This window comes from Athene cunicularia, assembly GCF_003259725.1.
Source record: "Athene cunicularia isolate RWA chromosome Z unlocalized genomic scaffold, athCun1 chrZ_part2, whole genome shotgun sequence".
NCBI classification, from domain to species: domain Eukaryota; kingdom Metazoa; phylum Chordata; class Aves; order Strigiformes; family Strigidae; genus Athene; species Athene cunicularia.
This window is the reverse complement of record NW_020799143.1, coordinates 6,152,815-6,173,549: the sequence shown is the minus strand read 5'-3', so window position 1 is coordinate 6,173,549 and position 20,735 is coordinate 6,152,815. Positions and strand designations below refer to the sequence as shown.

The 20,735-nt window shown below is 37.2% G+C and overlaps 1 protein-coding gene across 5 annotated transcripts in view; it reads right to left on the bottom strand.

Moving 5' to 3' along the window:
* MEGF10 (multiple EGF like domains 10) overlaps window positions 1–20,735 on the bottom strand; it is a 97,823-nt gene that overhangs the window by 58,660 nt on the left and 18,428 nt on the right. For all 5 annotated transcript variants that reach the window (XR_003400147.1, XM_026866306.1, XM_026866309.1 and 2 more), the window contains exons 2-5: window positions 15,782–15,916; window positions 12,919–13,020; window positions 11,397–11,497; window positions 2,597–2,689 (exon numbers count right to left, since the gene is read on the bottom strand). Coding sequence is in view for 4 of the 5 variants with exons in the window: in XM_026866306.1 (XP_026722107.1) it covers window positions 2,597–2,689; window positions 11,397–11,497; window positions 12,919–13,020; window positions 15,782–15,897 (412 nt within the window). In the remaining variant the exon portion in view is untranslated. The remainder of the gene's footprint in view (window positions 1–2,596; window positions 2,690–11,396; window positions 11,498–12,918; window positions 13,021–15,781; window positions 15,917–20,735) is intronic.

Here is a 20,735-nt window from a genome sequence, read left to right as displayed (position 1 = left end):
TTTTCTGTTACTAAAACTAATCAAGTTGGGAATCATGCAGAAAATACAGTTAAAGGCAAAGTATGAAAATCTTCAATGCAGGGCAAGCAACAAGAAAATTCGGTGCCAGAGAGTCAAAATCCTATCATTTACTGTCTTTCCAACACTATCCACTGCTCTTCAATTCAGTTTGATCTGTGCTGGAGTTCTCAGACACATGGGTAAGGGAATCATGCACAGCTAGTAGCAAACAGCAGCACTCAAACTCGGAAGGACAATCTGCAGAAAGCAAGATCTTTCTTGTCCACATGGAATGGGATAAATTCCAAAACAGATGTCCAGGTAGCACATGCACAAAAATATCCTCTTCCTCAGCCTACCCTCCTTCTCCTAGGACTACACTAGTGATCCAGAACCAATTTCAGCAGTTCCAGTTAGCTCTGACATCACGCAGATGCTTTTAGAGGACACCAACCTCTCCAGAGATCACATTGTACATCAAAGGTACATAGACAAAGGCTCTTTCAGCCTTTGTGTGCACACCAGAAAGTATTTTTTCTGTTGAGGCTGCCGCGACAAGCGATGAAAGGCAACCAGCTGAGGAAGAAGCAGAGGAAAAGAGTTGCACATGTATTCAAAATGAATTATACCAGATAAGTAAGGGAAATGGACTCCAGACAATCCTGTGAGAGGAAGGATTATTTCCAAAGAGATTTAGAGGTTCCTGTCTCATCTAAAGTGCCCTTTCAGCGAGTTTCGAACTTGGAAATCTCAATATATAACAGTACACACACACCCCTCTATGTTGTCTAGTGATACACATTTCTTCTGCACATTTGATTAGTTACAGAAAAGCTCAGTACATAAGGCTCTCTGAAAGAAAGATAATATTTTTTGACAATTTCTTCTGACAATTCAACACACTAGATTAAGATCAGTATTAAAGTAACACTGCATTGCTATCTCTTCAGTTTTATGCCTTACACAAAACTTGGGTGTTTCTTTAGAGCTGTTTAAGTTAAAAGAATCACATATAAGCATACACAAGGACTACACAACAAATGTAATAATTTTTAAATAGTTAGGTTCTTTCTCATGTAATTTATTAGTAATTATTTTTATTCACTTTTTATCTCAAATTTCACAAAATATGCTGCCAGGACAACAGATCAGTTCTACATGAAGAGACACTGTAACACCTTGCTTGCAAAAAAAAATTTCTCTACTTTTGTTAAGCAGTTAAAAATGTGGGTGAAAATACAACCATATTATTTTTGTCCTGCTGCTGATCTAAGTTTTTTTACAGTTGTTATTTTTACCTCAATCTCATGCTAAGTAACCTATCAGCATAAAATCTCTGCAAGACATCAAGCTCTGGTTTATGAATTAGAATTTTATATGGTCTTTGAAATTTAATTTATAAATGGGTTTTTTTTATTGTTGACTAAAATATGTTCCTAGTAGACAGTCACTAGAGTGACCCACTTTGAACTTCATTGTAACCTAATGTATGGTTGTAATTTTAACCTACCATTTACCTTTCCAAAGACCTTACAAAGGGAAACAGAAAGATGGAATAAATAACAAATGATAATGAATAAAAAAATCAACAACTACTCCAAGAAACTCTCTTTCAGACAAAAGGAAGAAAAAAACCCACTTCATAGTCTGGACAAACAATTACCTTTCACACAGGAATGGATAGTGCACAAACACACCAGCCCTGCCACTGAATGGTTTCTGCCCTCTGCCCAGACCTTATTACCTTACTGCAGCCTGCAGTGCTTGGTTTTAACTCAAAGCCTCTAGAAAACAGCGGTGACTAAAAAGGTCACAAACTGGTATTATTTTATTACTTCACGTCGTGGTTTTGACATTTTGCTATGTTCTTGCCTCTAGCATGTGATGGCTTTATCTTCATCATTTCTTTATTAAGTGTAACCACCTGCTCCCTGGGTTGCATGTGACTGAATCCAGACGCCAAGCAGGAAAGGTGCCAACCTGCCCCTGTCTCCCACCATGTGTATCCCTGATACTCTTGTCTTGCCTCCCCTGTATCCTGCACATATTCTTATGGCAAAGGGCAAGGAGAAGAAAGTTGGAGAAACTTGAATAGTGAGAGCAAAATGGAAAGAGACTGAGCAGATGGAGCAACTAATAATGCAAGAGGGTAACACAGTGAGGGGAAAAAAGGACAAGTTAGTGGCAGAGTGATAAAGGAGGACAGGTTGTGAGGAAGGCTTTATTCATAGCTTTTAAATCTGACCTAGCATCCCCATTCCTTATGCATTAGAAAAATAAAAAGGTAATTTCTTATAGTTAAAATGTGGTTTTATTTCTTTTACTCCAGATACTAAGTTCCCTATTATACTAAGTTCCCTATTATCTGCATGTTTCTGAGCACAAAATAGCTCATGACATTTAGTGCTGCTACAGGGTAACATTGTTTGCAAGTAAATGAAGAAAAATCAGGTCAAGCAGAGTAACCTGATAACTCAAGAGCAACCCCATGATCAGCAAGCAGGAGCCCAAGCACAGAATCGACGGTAATCTGCCCCAAAGAGAGGACAACACCATGGAAAGAGCATGAGATGGGCAGAAGCAGGTGGAAACTCACCACTGGAGCAGTTGGGTCCTCCCCAGCCAGGCTCACACTGACAGGTGTTTGGAGCAATACACCGACCGTGGACACATTTATCAGCACAATGAGCTGTCAGAGGAGGAAATAAAAAAAGAATTAAAGAACTCCTAGCACTAGGAAAAATATTATAGAATTATTCCTAATCAAGATCTTTCATGTCTCAAATATCTTTTAAAAGCGAAATAAACATTAGTGTATACATGTCTTCTAAATATGTCTTCATAAATATGTCTTCAAAATCAATTTTCTCCACTCTCTTCTATTTCTCCTAAATTTGAAGGCTCCAACTAAAACCATGTTGGTGCTACTCAAATACTTCTGCATTTAACAAAGAGAAAAATTGTCCACATTTAATGAAAAAAGAATCATGATTTAATTCAGGTTGGAAACCCATCTGAACATGTTCCTGGGAAAGAGGCTCTAGTTGGCCCTGCCTGGGCAGGAAAGTTGGAGAAGGTGACTTCCACAAGTCCCTTCCAACCTCAACCATCCTGTCATTGTCTGAAGGAAACTCTCACACCATGAAAAAGAGAGGAACTTCTGCACACATAAAAAGAAGGGTTCTGTTGCAGCAGCATGGATAATATATGACTTGCAACACAGTATCTTCATACTGATTTTTCTCAATGGTTGCACAGTTCAAATGAAGCACAACAAAACAACTATGATGATTAAGGTAAGGCATGAGATATAAACCCTGTGAATCACTACAACGTTTATTCTAATGCTAAGCAGAGCTGCTTGAAATTTTCCTTTGTTTCTACAGTTAAGGTTTATTTTGAAATAGAGTTTTTATTTGAAACTTTTAAGAAAAACTTGAAATGGCTTTGATACCCAGCACATCGATGTAACTGATTCAGAATACAATATGCAGAGGAAGAAACTGCAACCAGCTACAGTTTGCTGGCATCATATTCATTATGAAATACCCTTAACTTTGGAAAATAATACTGTAATACTTTCCTTCTAGTTTGAACAACAATAAAACTTTTAAAATGTCCACAAGATGAGAATTTTCTTTGTGCCAACATTTCCAGAGAAACTATGATAGGAATCTGACTGGTATAGCAATGAATACAAGGTGAACAACAGGAAAAAAACAAAGAAGTTGTTATTCACAACTTTAATGGGACTATATGTGAATCATTTCTGAATGGATTGAAAATGCTCTATGGTAATTTGGAAATATACCTGCAAAATGTACTGGGTTTTTTCCTAATTAAACATGATGAATCATGCTGATCATCTTTGCATTTTGTGTGGCCAAGAAAAAAGAAAGCCACATAGAGATCAATCATATGTATTATTAAAATCTTTGGCTACCTGGGATCCCTACCATTAATTCCGTATTTTTACAGCCTTAAATTTTCTTTCTCAACTTTTATTTCTAATAAGCTACTTTTCAGATGTGCATTAAAATGATCTTCATTAGAAATCAACAAGGAGAATATGAATTTTTAAATGTTAGATGATACAACATACTATTATAAAGCTATTTCATTGTTCTCTATTTATTTATTATGGTAGAATTACTTTAAATTATACATCATGATTTTCCATTAGTCTTATAACTAGACATTAACTTCTTGTATCTTTGAAGACTCTTGCCTAGTAGGTGCTGCCTTCGGCACTGAAGACCTCTCTAAGCCAAATGTGTGAAAAATCTTACTAATAAACCATAAGACAACAGACAGTAGCTGCACACATATATGTCTCTGCATGCACACATGTATGAATAACTAACTTAGTGGATACCAACACACTCAATCCAAATTCCTAAGCACTAAGGCAAAATACAGTAAAGCAACATTCCATAACATACTCTGTGAGACAAATGAAATAAAAAAACCCAAAAAAACACAGAAATCAAAATGTTGTAAGAAACTGGACCAAGAAGCAGCTCTTTAAGCATCTCTTTGCACTGCCCCTCATGCCATGCTAAGCACGTAGGTTCTCTCTACAATCCCTATGTAACAGCACATGCTATGGCTCTGTGCAAATAATCATCAATTATTTCCAATAATAAAAAAGAGTTGTCTTAGAACAAACGTACAACAGATGAAACTTTGGGTTGGTGTGTTTACAATGCAGAGTCATCTTGCAAATTAGAGCTGTACTCTTTTCTTAGCCACAATAGCATAAATCAACAGTAGCTTCTCTTCAGCCACTGAAGTAGTGTTTCAGTTTTCCAGTAGCAGAACATAAATTAAACGCATCTCTTCAAAACAGGCTATCACTACTAAGTCTCTATAGAAGTTATCTATAGGTAACAATGTCGGGGGTTTTGACAGCTAAAACACTGCTGACTCTAATGACAATGAAATATGGCATAAGGACCACCAAAGGAAATTGCAGAATATAAATATTGCTGCTTCCAAATAAATTCAGTGAGGATCAATTAAAATTATAGATATATGGCACACAAATACACACATTTCTTTCTCAAAAAAGGGTACTTCTAATTCTTTGAAGAAGCTAAATTAAAGCCAGAAACATTTTTAAAAATTTTCAAGATATAGAGAAGAATTAAAGGCATCCAGTTTTTGTTTTGGTTTGGTTTGGGTTTTTTTAAGTTTCTTAATGCACCAAAATTTATCTGATCAAAGAATGATTTCATTCTACACTCTGGATATACATCAAAAACCTATTTTGTAACCAAAATGTTCTCTGGTCATCTTATGGGCTAACTGATTCTGGGCACCTGAACCCTAATTAACATCCCTAAAAGACATAATCTGTAAAATTTACTGCACTGAACATCGGGATAAGGGAACCAAAATTTTACATGACCTACAAAAAAGTGTAAGGTAAAGACAACACAGAAAGCACTACAACATGATGAAAGACATTAGGGACAGAATCTTATTTTCTCTTGGCTTTCTATGGAAATGTTTGACATAAGAAAACACTTGATGTGCAAGAGCAGGTGAAAACATGAAGTCTTTTTGATACTGAGCAGTGTAAAGAAGCACCAAAAATCCACTGGCAGCAGTAAAGTTTGTAAGTTGTATCTTCTTTTGTAAGTGAAAAAATAAATCATCATATGAAAAGCAATCTAAGCCTACTCTTGCATATTTCTTTTGCATCTTATTTCCCCTTTTCTTCTGTGTCTTGTTTCCTTCAAAACCTCACTTAAAAATCTGGTCTGGTCCAACTTAACAGTTCTATTTCAGTGGATCATATCCTTTAGTTTTCTTGAAAAACAGAAGGTAGACTTTCTGATTATAGAGTATCAGCCATCTTGAAGTATCTATATAATATCTGCTCCTCAATGTGCAATTCCCTGTAGCATCCCCTTCCACGCCACAGGAGGAGCTGCCTTTTCTCATGGACACAAGTCCACCAGGCTGCTTGAGCTCTGTTCCCACCTCAGCTGCAGGCACTGGTACTTCTGTAACCAGCTGAATGAACATTCCGTGCTGAAGAAGCTCAGCAAAGTGAATCAGTGTGAAAAGACATGTGTAACCCACCCAGGTCAACACCATTGTTATAGCAAGCTGGAAGTGATGTGAGGCTTGGCCACTGTGCTCACAGACATGCCTTCATACGTCAGCTTCGGGAAGGGAGCTCATACCGGGGGATTAAATCAGTCATTCTAGCGGCATAGCATGTATAACAATTTTAGGCCAAGTTGCCACTTTCAAACACTAGTCAAGTGTGTTGTACAGATATCAATGAAGAGAGGGAGATGCTGCTCCAGCTCAAGAGAAGATAGCGATATCAAGTGCCTACTTATATGCTGATGGCCTCCAGCATATCCCCTGCGGTGCAAACGCAGATTACTCCTCCACTGCTACATCTACTTAAAATATTATAGCTGAGTGGAATAACTCATGTGCCTCATACGATCTCCACTTCTGAACTAGAGCATATATGAAGAGTGGAACATTGTAATACTTGAAATTTCTGAACAGCATTTTATGAATCTGCTCTCTGTGATTGAGAAAGTGACATAAAGCTAGTACATTTTAAACCACCATAGAGGGACACTTAGACAGCTGTGCACTGCATTATCTGATGTTAAAAGACGATACAGAAAAATTTAAAAGAAGATACAGAAAAATTTCCAGGAATAAAATTTGAAAAAATATTTTTTTGTCTTTAATGCATGCATTTTAGGATTTGTTGCTTTTTCATTTTGAAAAGCCAGACATGAATCAATTAACATAAACAAAGTTTTAAATATTTTGGCTGTAATTATGCACATAAGTAAATGACCAGGAGAATCAACTATGGTTCCACATTTAGACTTTCACCTTTTAAACAAACTAATAACGTCATCAAATGAGCATATACCTGATTTCATAAGATTTCATACCTGATAATCTGTTAAAGAAAATTCTCATCAGCATTACAGAGAATTCATATTAGGAAGACTGAACTAGTATCTGAACTGGGCCTGCTTTTGGATTGGAAGTAGATCTCCATATTATAACTTTCAGATAAATAACTTCGAACAAAAGAAGTCATTCTATGTGCCTGACTGTGCTTTGTGTTTAGCATTGCTGCTAATACCACTTCATCCTGATTCGGATACCTAGTCTTTGAAAAGAGTAAACTGAAGAAATCCACCCATTTTTTTTTTAAAAAAAAGCAAGCTTCTTTAGCTGTTAAAAGTTCTCAAAATTTTGTGAATTAAATTTGAATGCACAAACCACTTGACTAGAAACAGAAAAAAAACCCCTTCTACATATGCCACAAGGTTTATCTTCAACTTCCTCAAAATTAATTAAAACAAGGTCTCTCAGCACTTATCATGCAAAATAAATTTCAAATATCTTCTACACTACATTATAAATGTGTTTTTTTCAAATAAATTCTTCAATTCCTATAATAAACTCAATCTGCAAGAGAATATATCTATATTGGCCAAAAGTTACACAAAAAAACATGTTTAATATTTATTAACATCATTTAAAACCTCCTGAAGAGGTTTCCTGAAAAGCTTCCAAGGGCTGCAGATGGAGGCTGACACTTTGTTGCTTACTAACAGTCTTGTAAATGCAGTATCATTTCAACAAACTCAGAAACATTGGAAAAACAGCTGAGTTGTTTAACAGACTTTTTTAAAAAACTTATGATGGCTGTAGTGGGGTCATCTTTCCCATAAAACTCTTTAACAGATACCTACTTCTAGTGTGACCATCTTCTTTTTATCAATGGCATCAGTCAAAAAAATAGGATGCTAAAATTTTGCATCAGGAGTTTACAGTACAACTGCTATAAGGCTTGTTTGTATGTTTTATATATATCTATATATTATATATATATATATTTATATATATATATAGAGATATATATAGATATATATAGATATAGATAGATAGATAGATAGATAGATAGATAGATAGATAGATAGATAGATAGATAGATAGATAGATATGATGAACCCAAAGACAAAACACAAAAGGAATTTTCATCAAAATATGAAGACATAACACAAGTTTCACCTATTGAAAGTCTTCAAGAATAAGTATGGCGGTTAGAATCACAATTCCACATAAATCTTGTATCATGAGTTCAAATTCATCTGTTCAGACTGGACTCCGAAAGATTAAAAAAAACACCCACTTACATTTCAGCTCATGCTTTCTCTGGCTGTTGGTTATTCTTTTCCTTTGCAAATACAATATTTACAGATTTTAGCAATATAAGGTTGGAACATTTTTGAAATTCTTTATGCAGTGACAAATAATTCTCTTTCCCCCATGCTCAGTGAAGTGGAATTACCACCAGTAACTACTACCTCCAGGGGAACAGTGACTGGTGAGTATTCACGCTGTAGGTTCCTAACTATTATTTTATCACTGTATGACTGAAGTGTTGAGTCATACCAAAATCATCTACCAGTAGAATTTTCTAAATGAGCCTTATAAATTAAGACATCAAATAAAGGAACGAACAACAAAACATCAACAGCACCACAAGTATTTTAGCCTTTTAGAAGCAGCCTCCACTAAGTAAAAAATTATACTGCATGGAAGATAAAACTACCCTAATGGAAACACTGTGCATTGTGGAGCAGCTACAGCATAAAAGAAGATATTCACAACACTTCAAGTGGTTTTGATTCTCTTCTGTCTTCACATATAAAAAAAGGCAGGATGCATATGTGTGTTTTTCAATGTAGCCACCATTTTCTTGCAGAAAAAGATTTTGTTTTGGCTTTCTACCAGTGATATTTCTGCTATGACAACACAGGAGGAGAGTCCTCCCCATACAACTATCTCTTACCATTTGATGTAAGCTGACAGCATCACAACTTTTTTCCAAGTTAAACTGGATGACTAATATTGTCACAGTGTATGGAGGCATCATCTACTCTAGTACGTACAAGTTCACTACAAAGAATGCTGGTTGAAACAATGGAAAGCATGATGTATTTGCTGACTTCTGCTAACTACTGAGCTCCACCTTTGCCCTGAATCCTCAGATCCAGTTGAAGATGATGAGGACTGAAGGTCTCACAATGCCTTCCAGGGTTAACCATTACAGAATCAAATAAAAGCAGTTAGCTCCACTGAAGGGTCTTTACATAATTTGAAGTCTGAGGCATTCCAAAATTGCTTCAAAAGTCAGTGCAGATATGTCCTGAATATCAGCATTTGGCATCTTTAAATATCATCATTCATATATGCTGTATAATAACCAAATGTAATTTGAAATTGGTTCTTATAAGTCTAATACATACACAATAGAAACAAAAAAGGGTTAATAAAATTGCCAATCTGTTCTCAGATAGATCCATTTTTTAAAAAAAGTTGTTTTTTCAAAGTATCATTTTGATGTTGCTTATGTGCAAAAAACATCTTAAATCAAAGATCTTACTGCTGCATTTTCAAATTCCAGGAAGTGCTATAAAACAAAAATATTAATAAGGATAGTGTGATGTGTTATGAGATTTACAGGGTATAATTTTCCAAGGATACAAATAAAATCTGTCAGTCACTTTCAGTATGTACCTCACAAAAAGCAGAAAGGGACAAATTGAGAAACTATTCTGCATTTGTACTAAATAAATAAATTTAGTGTATGCACTGATCTTGACTTTCAGACTCTTGTTTATCAGTAAAGACCAAAGACTTATCCACCACACTGTCATCTCCTAAACTGGGTTGCAAAATCCAGTGGTAATGACAAATCTGTTATCCATTACTTCACAGAATGTTTTCCTGGACAAGCTTCTCCATACCTTGATGGCTATGCTTCACCATTGTCATTATAGCCTTAAGGCAGACAATAAAGCAAGGAACATATCTCCATTTTTCTAGCTCTCAGCTGAGAAAAAAACACCAGGTAAAGCAGAGTGCTTTAGAGAGTTCATCTAAAAACATGCTGTTAGAGATCCTGCCTTTTGTACATGCCTTGATCCAGGTCTCGGTCCTAGGAGTATGACAGCAGGCTCCCTGCACAGACCAGCTGAGTTGTGGTTTGACTGGGGGACATGATGCAGAGCTTCACATGTGAAAAGCCAAAGCAGCCGCTTAAACAGCCCACATGCCGTGGCTTTTCCAGTAAGCTGGGCTTTTCACTTTTTCTCTTGGCAAGGCTTGCCCATTGGTTACCTGTTCAGAAACTGGATGGCAAGCCCAAGGGCAGCCCCTGCAGACAAGAGGCTCCAGCCCCTCACCAGTCTGCTCTTACAGGGCCCCACACTTCCAGGAGAAATTTGACTATGCCACCTCAATCCTTCTGTAAGGTTATGAAGGTTTTTTAGATCTCATTAGAAGAGCTGAAGCAAAACCAAGGTATGGATATAGCTGTTTTTCCACTATAATGCATGCCCTTTCTGTCTCCTAAAACTAATAAAAGTATACATACAGGTCAACATCATGATGTTGGAGACAAAAGATCATCCCTGATGAGCCCATTTTTTCAGGGAGATTAAAAGACTAAGAGATTTGTTTCCCTGACTTCTGAAAAACTTACTGCTGCTGTCCATGCTGCGCATGTGCATTTACAGGGGCAAATAATTTTAAATATTATTGATTTCATTTTTAGCCCTACACATTTTCCCATCTCCAACGATATGCTATCCTTCACAATTCCTTAGCTATCACAAGTTCCTTTCTGTCAGTCTGCCAACTCGAGCATCTAGCTACACAACCCACCATCTTGACTTTGAGCAACCCTATGTTAAACTACTAACCACACACTTGCGGAGTTCTAGATGAACACCTCTTCTACTTTCATTCTGCCTTTCTACTACACTCTTGAATGAATACTGTTTTAAGAATCAGATCTTCCTAGGTCTGTACAAGGCTGTACAAGAGGGAGAAAGAGCTGAGCCAAGGCCACCACCAGGCTCTGGACATAGCTCTTCCCTCTACGGACAGGAAGGTGTGGAGACAGGTCATATGCCACACAAAAAGACACCACTAGTGCCACCTTCAATCAGTTGTTACAGATCTCTGTATCTGTAAGAGAGGCTAAGCGTGGGGATCAATTGGGGCCCACACTAAGGAGAAACACCTTCTATTTCCTTCCTTGTTTTGAACCTCATTATTTATTTACTGTGTTGGAAAATGCCCTGACACTTATGCTGTGCATTTTCCATATGATCATCAGTTAGAATCACATGAAGGCTGGTTACTTAGACATCTAAGACCCAATTATCCTGTCATTTGCATATGCATAGCACAAACTGACTTCAATGAAAGCTGCACATGCTCCACTGGTGAATAACTGAAACCCCATAACTCAGCTTCCAAAAGCTGCCCATAAAAGTATTCTGATAAATGTATGGAACCTCAAAGCAAAAAGAAGATAAACTTACGGATACACATTTCCCTGCTTTCATAAAAACCAGGGCAGCACTGGGATTTACGTCTGTACATTGTTTTTTCACCATGTCTGTAGGCAGTACGGTAACTGATCCTAAAGAAAAGAATGAATGGTTGTTACATACAATTCATGGTTCATAAACAAAACAATATGTATTCTTACAAAAAATACATGTTTTTAAAAAACATTCAGGTATCAGTAAGAGGAGAGAAACAAAGCTCAAAGAGACTTTGATTTATCTGTTCTGAGTTCAAGAATCCTAGTGGTTCCCCAACAAGCCTTATGCCCATGGGTGGCCAGACAGCAGGAAAAAATGTTAAGGATTTTGGCTACTTAACTAATATGCAAACCAGAGCATCACTGCCTTTGCCATTAGCATCTCCTATGGAGGCTAAAGACTGGAAATATAAATCAGATTGCTGGATCATTACAGCTATCAGCTCCCAAGGGAAAGGCTTCTGGAGATCATCTTCCCAAGAGTCTACCGGTTTTCTAGGGGCAGAGTTGCTGTGAGAAGTTCTGGTTAAGGCAAGAGACGGGCGGTCTCAAAGGAGAGCTTGGACCTCCTGAGCAGCCAGCACCACTGCATGCCTTTTGCCAGGGCGGTGGCTGCATTTGGCCAACTGCAGCCCTGCAGGGCAGTGGTGAGCAGCCCACAGATAAATCCACACATAAACTCATCAAGATCTGCAGAAAATACAGCTTCCTCCTGACACAAGCAAGAATGATCTATCAGAAGTGGGCTCTCCCACTGCTCTCTCCTTTCTGCTCCTCATGGTAAATTTCATTCCCCAGCCCTCCTGGCTGCTGACCATATACTCCACCAAGCGGTAAACACGTCTCCACAACACCTGAGATAGTCTGAACTCCCAGAAAAGAACAGCTTGTATATAAATGGTGTCACAGGTAAACAAAGTGTAATCTCTCTTTGAACTCAGTATTTGCTTTTTACGTACTATCCATAGTGACCTGCCTCCTCCAGCTGCTGTGTCCCAGGGAGTCTTTCCCACTGCTGATGGTTCATACTTATGGGCATATTCCTCTGAGAAAAATGTGTTTTACAGCTGTCATCAGTTTTTAATCATTCACCCCTTCCTTGCTTTCTGCAAGCACAAGGATTTTCCTTCAACAAATCCTTTTGTTTTCCTTTCAAGTAGCATACACTTTTCCCAGAACACAACATTGCAAGCAGCAAGGGGTCTGTCATGACATTTCTGAACACATACACCTCACAGGGTCTGATGAATTTAATTTTGTACACTGCACGCTTTACCCAAACTGTTCATTTTCTGTTAGCACTCCATGGGATGATACACCACCACCTGCTAATGAAACATATGTGACATTGCTTGGACAAGCATTTTCCAGTTACACAAAACCATAGCAGTTAGACAGACTAGTCACTGTCGCCAAAATATTCGACATATCATTCTTGATTTTGACAGACCCAAAATCTTTACAGATATCTACAGTATCAGCAGTTTAACAATATTAGTTAATTAATTATACATCACCTGTGTCGTGTGCACTTAAACCAGTTCAGGATGTCAGTACAACTGGTGTAGTAAATTTGATCAAAAGGATGAGGATATGACTCTTGCACTGTAACTGAGTAACTGAGGAAAGAGAGAGAGAGAAAGCAGACCGATTATCAAGCAAGAACAGTCTGATTTCAGTAAGTCTTTTTACAAAGTGTTGGTATAGAAAGGAATAAATAGAACAAAACACTCAGGTGCAACAAGAACTCAGAGAAAGTTCAAGTTTAAATAAAACATGAACCAGCTAACTTTATAAATAAACAGAAGGTATCAATTGAAAGGTTCTTCTTCCACCAAGCAAAGAAAAATATATATGCAGAGAACAATTATGTTTCTACTGTGTAATACATTTGATGACACAGTAGTACTAAACATTTAAAGAAAAGTAATGTAAGCCTAAATTTTAATAAAATAAAAACGAACAAAACACCGTGTCTCAAATGAGTAGCAAATTGAAGCAGTATGTAGTATGTCTTTTCCTGTGGCAATAAACTTTTAATAACATCACTGGATAGCTGGAAATCTAATTAAGAGTCTGCTGTTACCATACAAAACAGAAAAATCTCACTGGATCTTCTGAGCAATTTCTTTTAAAACTATAGCTGTATCTATAGCAAAACATTTGCTTGGATAGTAGAAAAGTCTGCTAGTGTATTTAGATACTAAGTGGTTGTTAGCACAGAAAATACAGCTAAGCAGTGATTACTGGAAAATTATATAACAGTTATGCCATCACTCTATTCAGCAATCAGAAATTATAAAATACTGAAGTCCTTAGCTAATTTTTAACAAATTTTTTTTGTAGAAATACTATACCAAGGTCCTATTATTATTTTCTGCCAAATTATAAGCACAGTGTCCTAGAAATAATTCTATGCTCCGAAGTGCAGAGCCTCCAGAGCTGTCAGCAGGGCAAGAAGAACAGAGCCCTGTTGCGAAAGGGGAAAATATTGAATCATCCTGGAAAACTCTTCAGCAGGCTGTTTGTGCTGGCAGTCAGTCAGTCCTTGCACAAGGGGGTTAGAAAATACGGGAATGCATGGCGAGTTCCTGCAGTAGGACTAATTCCCAGGACCAGACAAAATACTTGTACGTATGTGCTCCATCCAGCTTTCATTCACTTTCAGTCACGTCCTCTTTGACTTCTTAGCACCTACTGCTGGGTAACAGCCACAATCTCCTCTTCCTACTGTCATCACCTATACACATCCAGACCCACTTACTCTAACTGCCCAGAACTTACTCCCTGTTTTTCCTATGTCCCTATTAAGGCAAGCAACCCTAATCCATTCAGCTGTCTGACTTAGTCCAACAAAACACTGGTGGTGTGCCAACGCTTGCCTGAGGCTCTGCGCTCTGTTCAAGGCAGGGCACTCTCTACCCCTTCTTGCTGTGATTGCGGTTCATTTGTAAAGACCATTTTATTACTGGCTGGGGCAGATTTATTTAAAGCATATAGCATGGCCAGTGACAGCAGCAGTGAAGAGCTTCTATCTGGGGTTTTACTCTTCCATACTTACATACCTTTGTCACCTGCTCTGAGCAACAGTGTGAATATTTCGGTACATTTACTTGGAGTTCCTCCCCCTTTCTGACACCCAGCCGAAGAAAGAAAAAAGTTCATGCAACAAAATGGGTATGCTTTCTAGATATATTTTTCTTTCTGCAGACTTCGATTAGTTTGCTTTAAAATACATTATGCAATGTAAATAGTTATATTTGAGGTTTTCCCATTTTGCTTGTGCTATGTTGTAGCTTCCCTCAAAAACACTTTTATCTGTAAAAACAGTAAACAAAAGCATACATAATATAGATCAGTGTCCAGTAACATCGTAAACACGTGCCTGAATACTGTAAGCAGTTATTTAGTATGGTAACTACTTCATACACACGTTGCTGTGTACAGAAATTGTACACAATGATGTGGGCTGAGACTCCAAATGATTCACATGAAGCTCAGATAAATTCCTGGGGAAGGTCCTTAAGTGACTTTTTTTTTTTTTTTTTTTTTTTTTTTCATATAGAGACTTTATAAAGAAGTAAATACGAGTTTCACTTTCTTTGTAAAGACTCAGCCATTAACAATCACAAATAAATGTAGGGTGGCTTAGCAGCGTCCCAGTGATTAAACTTAAAATGCTGTTTACTTTAAATGCAGAAAACAGTGATGTCCTCAAGTGAACAGTTAGACTGTCTCAAGGACTAGCTGATCAGTCAGAGGCATAATAGTAATAATGAGACCATAAGTCTTGGTTTCACTACTGTGACCTTTATGCAAGAGAAGTACAGCAAATCCTTGTTGCCCAACCTCTCCAGTCCATTGTGACACTTTCCTTGCAATTAATGTGAAACTGGGTGAACAAACAGATGAACTAAATTGATTAATTTCTTTCTGTACAAATTTCTGAACATCATCAAAAAAATTAGCAAATCTTAATTCAGATTCTGTGAATGCTGAATAAGAAAGAATCAGCATAATCAAATTTGGCCAAACTCCAACGTGGTTAATTATATTTTGCATATGTAAAAGCTTCTTTTCACTTCAACAGAAAAAAAGCTATTTTTATTCACTTCTTGCACCCAGATGGTTGTGTAACATTCCAGGTGACACTGTAGGTTTTTTTGTATCCTAATCCCTACTGCAAATATGGCTGTATTTCAGTGCAGTGTGAAATAGTCTTTTACTTATTATTAAACTTACCTTGCCCATGCAGTAATGTGAATTTTTCTTCCCAGTTCATTAGTCAACTAAAAGCTTTAAATCACTTAAAATGTGCCAAGTAAACAGAATTATTACAATCAGAATTCACATCCTGTATTTTCCAGAGGAAAATATTACCTTTCCCAATGGCTACACACATTGGGATCTTCCAGATTCAAAGATAAAGTTGTCCCCATCCAGTTGTACAGGAATATGACAGGGAAGCCAAAAAAGAAATTCAAATGAAGAAACATCTTTCCAAAAAAAAGATGGCTGCAAGAAAAAATATTTAGAATGCATTAACAATATTATACAAATGATAATAAAGGAGATAAAACTATTGACCCATGTATAATCAATATATATGATATAAAGCAACAGGTACTTCAAGAAACACACACTGCTTGCCTAGCAGCAGCAGTATCATGCCCAGTTTGGAAAAGTAACCCAAATGGTGTAGCTTCACATAAGTGGTAGGGTGGTCAGCCAGTGAATAAACTACATTTTAGAGACACCACTGTCCCATCAAATTGCATGCAGCCAGGCTCAGTCTATTTAGTGATTGTTTCTCCACACTAAACGACAAGAGCTGCAACTTAAAATTGAGGCTCGTATTTGCTCAAGACGCGAGTAGAATGGTTCAGCTGATGACACACATTGAGAAATCCTGCACATCACTGACTTACAGAAGGTCTTTGTGCTATTCCATCCACTGCCAGCAGCACCCCCAATGCCTGCAGCCTACACGGACCTCTTAGAAACCACAGATGCTGCCCCATCTCAAGCAGCATCTTTCTTAAAAAAATCTGCCCCAAAATTACACCCTGACCTCACTATATGGCCCCCCTAAGGATGCCTGAGTACCTGGGCCCTGGGTAAGCAAGAGGGCAGATGCCCAGGGTCCGCTTGGGGAAGACTGCACCTTAACACCTGGGCACTACCTCAACCTGGCTATCTCCATAAACTGTCCTCCTGCAGGGCCCGGGCAACAGCATCACATGAAGAGATGCAAGTCAGAGGGACAAAAATCAATATAAAGATGTTCTGCAGGACTCAGTTGTGGTGGTGTGTATTTTTTGATGAAAACATATAAATGAAATTGTATGGATGCATGAACACTCCCTATCAATTCTTCAAGATGCTAAGCACTACTGGAAGGTATAATGCGAGCTCAGGACTTGCAAAAAATGGCATGTTGCTTTTACTAACTAACTAACTAACTGATAACTCTCATGCAAACTAAATAATTAATTGGGGAAAGATTTAAATTACTTTGCTTTATATTGTTGACACAGTTTCATGTTATCCTGCATTGCTACTGCTCTTTAAAGTTGAATTCACAATATAATTTGCAAAAATACCCCCTCATCTGCCAGTCATAGAATTCCCAAATAGAAAAAACATTCTGCTCATTAAAAAGTTATTTTAATAACATAAAAATCTAAAGGATTATCTTAACACTTTGACTAGCTCTATCTTTGTTTTCAAGCAGTTATTTTTAATCTGCATATAGAAACACTTCTAATCCAACCTGCCATTAACACAAATGCCAGAATGAACACTAGTAATAGGCAATTTGTAATGATTTAAGCTGCTATATTTCCCTTTCAGTGAATATTTGACCTTATATCCATATTTTAACACAAATTTTAACACTATGTGATAACAGATTACAAAAAAATTACATCGAGTCTCATCTGTACTATAATAAAATAATATCTAATGAATCTTTTGAAATAATACAAATATTTTTAACAAAGTAAATTAATCAGAAATAGAAATTTCTTACTTTAAATATTATGGGACAGAATAAAACAAACCACAGGAATAACTTTATTTTAAAAGAAAAAAGTCCACTGGGCCATGAAAAAAGATTAAATAGTCTTACTTTACAATACCTTCTTCAGTCAACATAAAAAAGCTGACAAAAAAACTATTGTATTTAAGATATCTGAGGATACAGAGATGATCCCATTTTGCTAAATCCCTCTTGAAAAATCAGAGCTGCTGAAAGACATTTCATGGTCTGTAACTGTTTCTCTGCATGCACACTGCATAGCACAGCAGTCAATGTGCCGTTGTTTAAAAGGCAGTAAAAGCAGCTGTATTTTCAGCTAATCATTTCAACAAAGTGGTGACTTCTCTCATTGAAAACAGTCATTTTGATTATGCAGACTGTAAACTGTATTTCCTTTTTTTCTTTTACTCTCAGCTTCATAACTTTCCTTTTGGATGCATTTAACAAAATTTAAAATAAAAAAAGAATAATTTGCATGAACCCCCTAGTGTAAAACTTGATTGCACTCCAGATCTTTTGCTTAATTATTAAGTAAAATCAAAACAGAAAATCAGCACAACTGATTAGCATTGCAAAAGTGTTTATATTAGCAATAAAAAACATAGATGACTCATTTAACTCTTGCTGTGTACAGTTTGCACTGAGATACACTGTTCAGAGATTTACTTTTCTTATTATATATTGCTTAAATTACCTCACCCAATAATACATTGGTATCCTTTCTATCTACATATACATAGTACCTGTGATTTAGGTACTGAAAATACCCATGTTGGCGAACACCTCTATGCAAATTAGTTATTAGTAGATGTATGAGAGTACATAACTCATGCTAAAACAGAAAGGTCCTCTGACCTCCAACAGCATATTGCATAATTTATGTTCCCGAGCTGTAAACAGGAATTTTGCTACCAGGTTCAAGGTTTCTACTGTGAGTGGCACCATTGACCTCCATGAAAAAGAACTTCAAAGAGGCAAATGGTTGTTCCCAAAATGCTCACCAATACCCAGCAACACGTTTGCATACATACAGGGTGGAAAGAGGCATTTTTCAAACTTCATATGGGAGTTAGCAAAATATGTTTTCCAACCGTTTTAATTGTTAACCAGAATGTACAACTCTTCCAGTGCAGGTGAATTTTCTGACTTCACAACCCGACTGACCACCCACGGCGTTTTACTGCCAGGTCTTTCCTCCACTAAAGTACATAACAAAAAAATGTATGTCTCAGCAGAATGCTAAAATCTTCCTGCCCCTTAGCAATTTTTATACTACTCAAAGGAAAAACTTCTGCTGGCAAATTTGCATCTTTAATCTCATCTGGGCAGGATCTTTAAGGCAGGTCCTATGCAATACAAGGTCTATTTAGCTCAGACACTTCTGTGTTTCCCTAGAGTTTTGTACAGGCTCATGGTTTAAAAATGTTAAAAGGAAAGCAATGCAGCTGCATGAAGCAACTGTGGACTACTCCCCTAAATTTCTGTAATCTAATTAAGGAAATTTAGTTCATTATACATTTGTTATATCAAAGGAAGATATTAATAGTCATCAATAATAATATTTTAAAATTAATCTGATCATCCCAAGGCATACTATAATTACTAACAGGCTCATTTTAAAATGCTGTAACAGGTGTACAGGTATCCCAAAAATATACTCCCATCAATTACAGGTACTTCTAAAATACATTTTAATGTGAGCAACAACATGAACTACATTAGTCTCTCTAGTAAGCAGATGAAAAAGCTTGTATATGCACGATATAACTACAGACAGTTAACCATTACTACCCATCATCTGAGATTTGTAGGCACTTTCTCTGCCACTACCAACTGTGTTGACAGTTCTGCACATATTTTGCTTTAGTTTTTTTTTTTTTTTTCCTGTAGAGTTCAGAGAAAGAATTGATAACTAAAAAAGGCAAACAACTGCTTCTCCTGTATATAATGCAAATTGAGACATGATCTCTCCACCCACCCAGAGCAGAGCCACAAGCAGAATGCAGGGCACACAGCTCTCCCTTAGATTTGTCGTGACAAAAGGTAAATAAGTATGAGTGGAACTGGGGGAGCAGAGGAAGGTAACACAATGCAAAACATAAAAGAAGTGAAGGTAGCTCAAGGCTGCAAACAAGGTTTTTTCGGTCAGCAAAATCAAATGCTGACAGTGAATTAAGCAGCATTAGAACTGCATGAGCAACAGAGAATAGTACGATACAGTTGCTAACATGACATAATGCACCCAAGACCTGGGGAAATGTTGATGTTGCTTTTTACCACTGCAACATGAAAAATGCATCAGAAACATAACATTCAGTTAGAAGCCAAACTTCAGAATAGTAAGACCTTTTCATACTCCCTGTCTTTTAAGGTTTTACAACACTCATTTCTACCTTTCTGCAGTGTACATCACAGGGATGTCGAACAGTTCTCTGTGTTGTAATCCCATGGATTGTTCTTAATTACACTTATATTACACTAACCTGCACACAGAGTAAATGCTATTTTAAAAAATCTTCATTCTGTCCATCACAGTTAAACTTCCAGACTACATTGTAAACCACACAACCATTACTGCAGAGTCCCTTGCTGGTGCCTCTAACCTCACACTCTCCAGACATGACAAAGCCAGCACCCCGCAACAGATTTACTGACTGCTACCCGCAACTTGAAGTCATGGCTCCAGATGAGATAAAGGATTTTTCTAAAGATTTTCTGGTGAAGATTTGCTTGGTCTTTCACTTCCCATGTAGTGTTTTTCATAGAATTACACTCTTCTCCCTCCTGAGGTTCAACTCCTTTACCAGGAGTGTATTTGTTCGTAAAATCATCTCTTACACTACCGATGTCAAGTAAAGCAAAATTTGAACCTGACCTAGTCTTGTCAATGATGATTAGCCCCATGTTAACTTCTGTGAAAAAAACTGATTGCTTTTATTGATTAGAGAATTACTGGGTGAAGAGCAGAAGGCGTTTTGTAAATCAGTGATGCTGGATTACATGAAACCTCACTCATAAACCAAATATGAATGAATGTGAATAGGAGCATTATCACACAGACCCCAGACTCGCACAGAAGTACAACCACAGCAAATGGAAATTAAGTGACAGGTCTTTCCTCCAGTCCTCAGAATATGTCACTCTGAAGGCATCATCCCCAGTTAGGGGAGCTCAGAAGAGACCAACATGCAAGCCACCTGGCAAGGCTGAGACTCTGCTTGACAGAAAATATGTGGGATCTGGACAGCTAATATGAGTTTGCTAAATGATAAACCAATAGTGCCCTAAACTGAA